General features: G+C 43.3%; 1 protein-coding gene across 3 annotated transcripts in view; it reads left to right on the top strand.

Moving 5' to 3' along the window:
• Window positions 1-4,333: 4,333 nt before the first annotated feature.
• The window catches only part of ESYT2 (extended synaptotagmin 2), a 74,310-nt gene continuing 69,608 nt past the window's right edge, over window positions 4,334-9,035 (top strand). Inside the window, exon 1 of one of the 3 annotated variants that reach the window (XM_068146023.1) lies at window positions 4,334-4,899. In XM_068146023.1, coding sequence (XP_068002124.1) covers window positions 4,546-4,899 — 354 coding nt within the window. In that variant the 5' untranslated portion in view covers window positions 4,334-4,545. Of the gene's footprint in view, window positions 4,900-5,359; window positions 6,271-9,035 lie in introns of those variants that run through there. The other 2 variants (XM_068146024.1, XM_068146025.1) reach the window with 2 other exon arrangements.

Below are 9,035 nucleotides of genomic sequence, written 5' to 3'. Positions count from 1 at the left end.
TTCCTACATAGGGATGCTGAAGGTAAAAAGTACCTTTAAGTACTGTAATTGAATAGTGAGTTTAAACCAATGTAGCAAATATGCATAAGTAAAACTATCAAATGTAACAGAGATACCAATGACTGGACAGAAGAAAAAGCCATTTTTCAAGTTCTGGTCCTATCATCTGTTCTTCATAATATGCATATGTATTTGTTACCAAGTACAATTTTAAAATGTAAATAAAAACTAAAAACCTCAGGTTTGGCTGCCAATAGCTTTTTCTTCCTCCTATTAGGGTGTACTAGTCAGGCAGCTTTATGGCCAGAGAAAAACTACTGATGTGGAAAGGCACCACTAGAGGGTTTGGAAAGAAATTTTCAAACCTTAAAGACAGGGATCAAACTGAAGTCTAACTGTTACATGAGAACACAACCTACAATAACACCTTTGGAATGACAGAACTAAAATTTGTGCATGTTTAGATGTTTTGAACATGTATTAAACTACAGTTTCTCACCAATGTAGTGGAGAAAAAACACATCTAGCTTCTATATGCTTTTCTCTTGTCTGGCTTGGTGGACATATTTTACTCTTCACCTGCACTGTTATTTGAAAAACAGGACCATAAAATAAGTCATCTTTTAAAATTCTGTAGTAATAAGATCATTTTTGTCTTTAGATGTTCCTCTCATCCTGTAAAGCAGCATTGCATTTTTCTTCACCTCAGTATGGAATGATACCAAAAAATGAATGGAAATATCAGTCCTCATAGGGACAACATTACAACCCTCCACTATCCTAAAAATGATGACACTTTTATTATAAAAAGTAATAATGTTTTATTTTCTGTGAAGGAAGAGACTCATTAAGATATAGGCTTTGTAGCTAGATTCCCTCACCCCCTGCTTTTTAACCCATTTCTGTGAGGCCTTTTAAAGATGAGAAGAAAACTCAAATATTGCTGTCAGCAGAGGTGCACAAATGACCTCTGCAAAGTGTTCACAATGCTTATGTAAGTCCTCCATGTCCATAAATAGAAACAACAAGAATGTGGCTTTCAGAAATAAACTTTTCACCCATCAACTGTCCTCATCTCTGTCCTTCCCAGCTGCTGGTGTCCCTGCACAAGAAGAGATGTTCTTCTTAGGGGTTTTATACCCTAACCGTGGCTGTCCCTGCCTTCTGGGTGATGTTTAAGCATGATTTGGGAGTTGAGTAACATAGGTGTTTAGCATGTAGTCAGTTTTTCTCATCAGCATACCAAGGGCTGTCAACATTATTAAAATTGCAGTTAATTAGGTGAAGGTCTTCACGCAGGCATTCCGGCCTTCAAAATCTGTTTTGAAGTTGGGTGTTTATGTTATTTTAGCCTTGCTTCGTCAATTTTAGCCAAGACAGGGCTGTCTTATCTTTGTAAGACTCCCTCTTTCAGGATTTTGGCAGGCCAGCTTCACAGATCTTCATTTAATGCAAACACCTGCTGATTGTAAATGACCTTGGTGCTGAAGCATACTAAACCAACTTGTTGTCCTGTCCCATGGGAAGCTAGGGAGTTATCCCACATGAGTATAAAAAAATAAGATCAGGAAATACACAAATGAACAATTCCAAGATTCTCAAGCAAATTATTAAACAATTTATCAGCACCAGAAGATTAAGCAAATGCTTGTGTTTATCCAGAAAGCATTATAAAAAACTTCATTAAAGAGTAACTGACTGTAATTTATCCCCTAGTAGCAGAGTTTTTTATCTTGATTTTAACAAGATTCTGTTGTCCTTATTACAACAGTGGGCATGCTAATTTCATACCACCCCGTTTCTTCACCAAAACACTGTGGGGAGCCAAGTCAGTTATCTGCAGGAGTTCTAAGAAGTCTTTATCAGAACTTTCTATTGATGATACAGATAAATGCTATCTAAATTACTGCTACAAGTTATTGCTTATCAACCACCTCTAGTTCTGATTAATCAGACGTCCAGATGAACTAGTGAATTGCTCTGCCCAGGATCAATGTTAGGCTGTCAGGCCTACCAAGATTAATCTACCACAAGGTTAATTTATTTTCTGATGTGTTGCTTCAGTGTATTAATACTGACTCTATGGGGTATTGCTCTACAAATCCTATATCCAGCTCATTTGCAGATTACACACTCAGACATAAAGGAGAGCAGAATTAGACACAGAATATGGTAAGGTGTTAGTTGGCAAGCACAATGTTAATTCAATTGCTTTTTTTTCTTCTGATTCTGAATTTTCTTTTTGATGGGTGGCACAGTTGTATTCTGCTTCAGACACTGTGAAATCACACAGGGAGTTATAATGGAGCAATGAAATCCAAGACTGAGAACAAAGGGCTTGGAAAAGGGAGAAAATATAAATAGTATTGATTGTAATGAAGAAAGCCAACATACAATATGGCAATTTGGGGTTGATGTTACTGAAACTCAGGAGTGAGTTCACAGGAAAGCCTGTGTAAGCAAACTACATAATTAGAAGAGGAATACAACAAATGCAAAAATTCTCCCACATTTGCAGTAGTTTGATATTATTGGTATCCAAAGGGGTCACAGAGCTCATAGTCCCCACGTTAGGGTAGCAAGCTTTTACAAGGGCTTATGCTGCCCTCTCACTCTCTTCACTGTTACAGTCTGAGGTGGTTTGAGTTCTCTGGGAGACTCAAAGCAAATTGGTTTGCCTTGTAGTTTAAGTTGTCCATTTTGTTGGTTTGTTTTGTATCATTTGGTCCTTCCTAATTTTCATCTTGACTAAACTAGAGTTGGAAAACACCCTGTCAGTGGTAGGGAGGGGGTAAAGAGCAACATAAACCTATGGCCAGAAATTGTGCTTAGAGTGGTGGGTTCATTGTGTCTAATCATAGGCATGGAGGGAATTTGGAAAGATGATAAAACTGAACACATTCAGTTGTCAAGATATAGATTACTTTTCTAGTTCTGGTGTGAGCATTGAGCAAACAACTTTTCCTTTTGTGCTGTTGCCTTTCTGACTTTCCATTTCTCTGGATAATTAAGATGATGTTGCTTTTACTTCTTAAGGAAAGGAAGCTTATGCAGCTTTCCTATTTGTCCATTTGTATGTATTTTCATAACTTTTCATCCTACTGACTAAATTCATACTCTCCTCTTTCCAGCCAGCAAATACTAGTCTCATAAAGTCCTGAAGTCCTACAAATTTTGTTAAATTGGCAGCTGAAGAGAGGACCTTCACTTTCACTGAAAGATTAGCTATTTAAAACCAAAAGGGGAAAAAAAAAAAGCCTCCTGGTGAATGCTGTGTTTAATCGGTAAGCATGTGTGTACCAGCAAACTGATAAGCACACAGTAAAGGACAAGCAACAGCTGCCCCTTACAAAACTGGTAGTTACATTATTGAAAAAGATAACAGAGTGGTAGGAGGAATGAGGTGGCAACCAGGTGCTGCTGTTTTGAAGGGATACATGTCACAAGGTTGCAGAAACTTAAGATGTTTTAGTTCCACAGATTCAGGACTTGTGTAATCCCAAAAAGATGAGTGCCACTCCAGGTACTGCTCTCTATTAACAACATGTCAGAGGTACCAATTTTATCTGAGGATGTAAGCAAAGCTTCGGGAAACACCTAGAGTGAGTAGTGGAGTGACCAGCCTGTGGTTCCTTTGAGCCATTGATTAATTGGTCCTTTAATAACATCCCTTAAAAGAGGTCAAAGAAAAGTACGAAGCTTATTACTGAAGGGTGTAAGAGATTAAAACCATTCAATGGCACACATGAATAAAGAAAATGGGGACGTGGTGTGGCTTTCCCATGAGGAAGCACACATTAACACGTTGGCGGGGGGTGGTGTGGTTTAACCGTAAGGAAACACACACCAAGCGCGTTCACGATTTCCAGCCCCTTGACAAGTGGGTTCTGCTTCGTGCCATTCAGCAAGCGCCCGTTTCGTTGTTATAACCTCCTTTTCCCGCGGCACGTTGCCCCTTCCTCTCGTTCCTGCGAGGACAAGCAGTGACGGCCGGTGGCCGCTGCGGGTGGGCGGCTGGATTGGCTGCCGCAAGTGAAGCTGGGCGAGGGTGTCCGAGGCGATGGGGGTCCCAGCGGCAGCGAGGAGAGCTTGGCGAAGGGCGGCGACAGTCTCCTGGCTGGGATCCCAACGTGCAGGGCAACATGATCTCCCTAGGGCAGGCCTGTAAGGGAAGGATGAAAGAGAGTTCCGCCGGCTAGGGCCCGGCAGACGGGAGGGGGACGCGGCCGCCCGGGGCAGGGGGAGGTGGCACCCCGGGCGCCAATCGGGGAGGCCGGGGACAAGGCGCCTCCTCGCGGTGGCACAACTCGTTCCCCACCGCATCACTCTTCCCGCGGTCGGCGGTGAAGGCTTGGGCCGGGCCGCCCCGAACCCGGAAGCGGGCGGCGGCTGGTGTCGGTGCGCGGTGAGCGGGGCCGGGCGCAGGATGCGAGGCGCTGCCGCCGCCCTGCCCCCCTGCCCGCTCGCAGCCAGCGCCCGAAGAGGAGGAGGAGCTGCAGTAGCGGGAGGAGCGGCAGCAGTAGTAGGAACTGCCGCTGCAGTAGCATGAGCGGGTCCGCGGCTAAGCAGTCCCCGGGCGCGGGGTCCGCCACGGATCCCGCCCCAGCGGAGAAGGCGGCGGCTGGGGACTCGGTGCCGGAGCCGCCGCCGCTGCTGAGCGTGGATGTGACAGGCTTGGTGTCGCAGTTTGCGAGGAGCTTCGTGCTGATCTTCCCCGTGTATGTGCTGGGCTACCTAGGGCTGAGCTTCAGCTGGGTCCTCATCGCACTATGCGGGCTCTTCTGGATCCGCAGGCACCGCGGCGGCAAGACTTCCCGCCTGGGCCGGGCGCTCGCCTTCCTGGAGGACGAGGAGGAGGCGGTGCGGCTCAGCGTCTCCTCCGCCGATCTGCCTGCGTGGGTGAGTGGCCAACACCCTTCGGCGCTTCCGAGGGAGCACCCGCGCCCGGCGGGCAGGGCAGTCGCCGGGCGGGCTGGGGCCTGCCACCTCCCCAGGAGCTGCGTGATGCCCACGCCTGAGGCTGCCCTGTCTTCAGGCTGCAGGAGAAGAGGCTCGCTACAGGCCGGAGCCCTAGAACCGGCCTGGGAAGAGGGAGGGGGGACAGGAGGTGGTATCCCCGCTCTCCTACGCTACTCGTCCCCAGGTCGCCAGCCTCTTTCGGGACTTGCTGTGCTTGAGCGGCCGTTCCGGACGTGGCAGGCAGAGGCACCCTCCCTCGGCAGGGGTGGCCTGTCCCCGGGGCAGGCGCGGCCACCTGGCCCGTTGGCTCCCGTGGCAGCTGAGGCAGCCGCGGCTGCCGTATGGTGACAGCCCCGCGGCGCTGCCGTGCAGCACTGAACCTGTCATGGCCGGAGTTTCCCTCGCAGAATAAACTTTACCTCAGGGTTAGAGTTTTGTTTCTCCTCAGATACCAATGACGCACGCGTCTGGTCTGTAGTGAGGTCTCTGCAGCGCACAGATGTCGTGACTCGGGCAGGAACCTTTTCTTAAAAAGTTGAGATTAGAGGCAGACAAAATCGGGATCTTAAGGGCTTCACTGTTTCCAGTAAGACATTACTTAACAGGGAACGACATAAAAATGAGGTGGTGTTTCTGGCTGCTTTCAGGGTTGTGAAGTGAGGACTAAGGTAAAGGGGCTGTGGTTGACTTTAAAAGACTTTCTTTGAAAGCAAAGTCTTCCTGTAGAAGTTTCAGGCATCCTAGTAAGTCTTTAGAACTACATATGTTTCGGGGCTTTTTTTGGCTGAAGTTCAGCTTAAAAGTTGAATACTTTTCCTCCGTAATATTTACTTTGGAAGACAGACTATTTTGAACACAGTCAGCCACCCAACAGTGTCGGTGCTCATCCAGGCTTCTGTATGTCCTGATCTGCCCCACTGATCAGCGGGTCTTGGTAGTCTCTTAATCTGCATGCCTGCAATCTTGAGTGTTTCAGCTAAATCTTCCTGTGATTTGTTGACTATTCTCTTTTGCTCGGTGATAGCCATCCACACCTCGTATATGTACTTCTTGCAGTGGCTGTGCATCCACCAGTGTTAAAATGAGTAGTATCCAAGGAGCTGTTTTCATGTGATTAAATTGCTACACCTGATATGACCTGTCTTAGCTCTGCTAAGTCAGTTATAGGAGTTCCAGACATCCAGAACATAGCATGTAGGTGTGAGATGGGAGTCTTTTTTACTCCTGTTTCTTACCTTTTACCGAAGTGGAAGATTGTGGTGAAAACAAAGAGTGTTGAAGACAGACAAAGTTTTATTGCTTGAAACTGAGGTGTGAGTCTTAAATAACTTGGTTAATAGCTCTTATGTTAGCTCTGTGTTGGTTTCTTTCCGTGTAAACATGCAGCAGTAAAATGGAAGTGTTCTGATACGATGCATTTAAAATGAATTAACTGAAACTAGATTTGTTGTAGAGGGCTGTATATAGTAACTATCTGCTGGTAACTAAGCAGTAGATATTCAAGCTTAGCACTGTGCGTAAATTTTAAGTCACAATTTGTTACCTTTGATAAAAAGGCAACTAATTCCTGTCTGGTGTTGTCCAAATAACTAAATATTTAGAAGGAGGCCTCTTGACTGAAGCCTAAATCAAAAGTGGTCTTCAGTGTCTGCTGTCATAGTCTTTAAGTTTATATGAGTCTTTTTGCTACCTCTGTGACATGTCTTGCAAAACTGCTATTCTCCTTCCCTCTGCTTTGTGTGTTGTGTTGGAGATCTGTGGATTTCAGTCACATTTCAAACGAGCTATAGAAGCCTGATGTCTCTTTCATAGGTATTGAATGGATCCATACAATGTGAACTCCAAACTGCAGCATGTTCCTTTGGTTTCTGGTCAAAGAAATAAACTTGAAATTACTTGAGTAGGGTGGTGCTATCTTTTAAATATGGCAACTTTTATTCTCTGTTGGGACTGAGAGTGAAGTGTGATAAATAATTTTTTTACTAAAATGGTATAGTGCCCAAAATGTTTATCTGGGGGTGTATCTTTCTGGGCTCTTTGATTGGAAAAGAACTTTTAGGTAAGTTCTTTTATATGCAAGGTGACTTACATAAGGTGTGATCCTTCCACCTTAGGGTTTATTGCTGCTTTAGTGATTTGTGTTAAATATTCAGTAGTGCTGCACTGAGTTTCTAATTTTTAAGAAAGTGGTTGTTGCAGGAGTAACAAATTAAGATGTTTCTGCTGGCAATATGCTCAGTTACGATTTGAAAGTGATACTGTTGTGCTATCATACTGGAGTTCATAATGTTAATTATTAGGTTCCTAAATTAGATCTAATTCTCCTATAAGCAGGAGGTTATATAATAGGAATATTCCATAACGTGCACGTGAAATGAATTAATTCAACGTGTCTACAAGCTGTTTAAAATGGGAACACTGAATAATTTAAAAGAAATATGTATGTACTAAAAATATTTTGTTTACTGTCTTTAAAGAGTAAGATCTGTGCTCGTAGACTTGCTAATGTAGTTACAGCTTTGCTGTGTGGTTGGAAGATGTCACTGATTATATGGAGAGGGAGGGGGCAGAAATGGGTACTCTTCCAAGTCATGTAAAACTAGGCAGGAGACTTCACAATGAGAAAGGATTGGGGATTAGAATGAATTTTAAAGCAAGTCATTTCCCCTTTCTTAGTGATACTTCTATACACTAGATGTATTTTATACTGTAATGAATGAAAGTAACTTGCAAATGTATACAAGGAAATTGGCAGTGTAAGTATTGCTACTTATAGGATAGACGGTAAGAAAGCAGGACTCTCAGGTTTTAAAGACCAGGTATCCCATTGTCTTTTATTTCTAAAACAGTAATGAAATTGCATAATCTTAAGTGGTATTACAAATTTTCTTCACTCTTTCTCAGAACAACCAAAACAAGTTAATCTAATTTTGCTATTGTAGAGGTTTTTGTTTGCTCAATATGACTTTTTTAACATGCCAGCTTACCATGTGTGACATCTTTTTGCATAAGTGAAACTGTGATTCCTGTTTTCTTCAAGATAAAGATAAAAAGCTGTGCTGGTTTCACTCTCTCCCCCCTCTACCTTCCAGATTCATTGTAAAATTGGCCTGGTACCAGGAACTGTATCTATGAGCAGTCTGTCAGCAATCGGTAGGGGACCAAAATAGGAACAAATCTTAGTGTGTTTAAATAATGTATTCCAAAACCAGGTTTAGATGATTTTCTTTGTATCCCTAACCATGTATCGTACAGATGAAATATTGTACCTCATTGTAGTAAAAGTAATGACGTACTGAAACATTAATTGCAAGCCTGCTTTAGCATTCTGGGCCCTACAGACTCACAGGAGTTTCTGCTCTAGTTTGGAGTGACTTTTTGGGGGGTTGTTTTTGTTTTGTCTTCTCATCTACATAAGGTAAAAGGAAAAATCTACCTCAATCTGAATCAGCATCTAGTCACCTTTTTAACTGGGCTGATTTACAGTCCCATTGTGAAGAAATCTGCTAGATCTTCTTTCTTTTGGGAAGCTGTATGAAATTTTTGCAGATTGAGTATTGTGAATTGCTGCATCATAGACACACCTGTAGGGGCGAGATAATGTCAGCATGTACCTTTTCTACTAGATGCTGATGTATAGCTACCATAATCAATAAAATATTTACTAACCCATGCTTTGTTGAGTCTTCTGCAGTGGTGATGTTCAATAACGCATGACTGCAGTGGTGGCTGCATATTTTTGTGTTGAATGTTAAACAAATTGCTAGTGTTTGAAAGATGAAGAGCTGTTCTGAGAATAAGCAGACTTCAGAAGTTGTGTCTGAAAAAGGAAATTGTGATGTGTAATCGTGAAACTATTCATATTTAGTCTCATGTTAGAATAAAATAGCATACATATTCCTCACCTTCAACCCTTCCATGAGCTTCTTGTCAGATACTTCAGTTATACAGTTAGGGCAATAAGGACTTTGGGTTTTATTGATGCTGGAAGGGCAGATGCAGTGCTTGTGGAAGAAAAATGGTTCGGTAACTGTAACTGCAGGATTATATCCTGTACTGTGACATCTGCAGAGAAG

This window comes from Melanerpes formicivorus, unplaced genomic scaffold (genome assembly GCF_026170545.1).
Source record: "Melanerpes formicivorus ecotype bairdi unplaced genomic scaffold, bMelFor1.0.p_v2 SCAF_13, whole genome shotgun sequence".
NCBI lineage: Eukaryota > Metazoa > Chordata > Aves > Piciformes > Picidae > Melanerpes > Melanerpes formicivorus.
The sequence above is the reverse complement of the archived record's forward strand: the minus strand, read 5'-3'. Positions and strand labels throughout refer to the sequence as shown.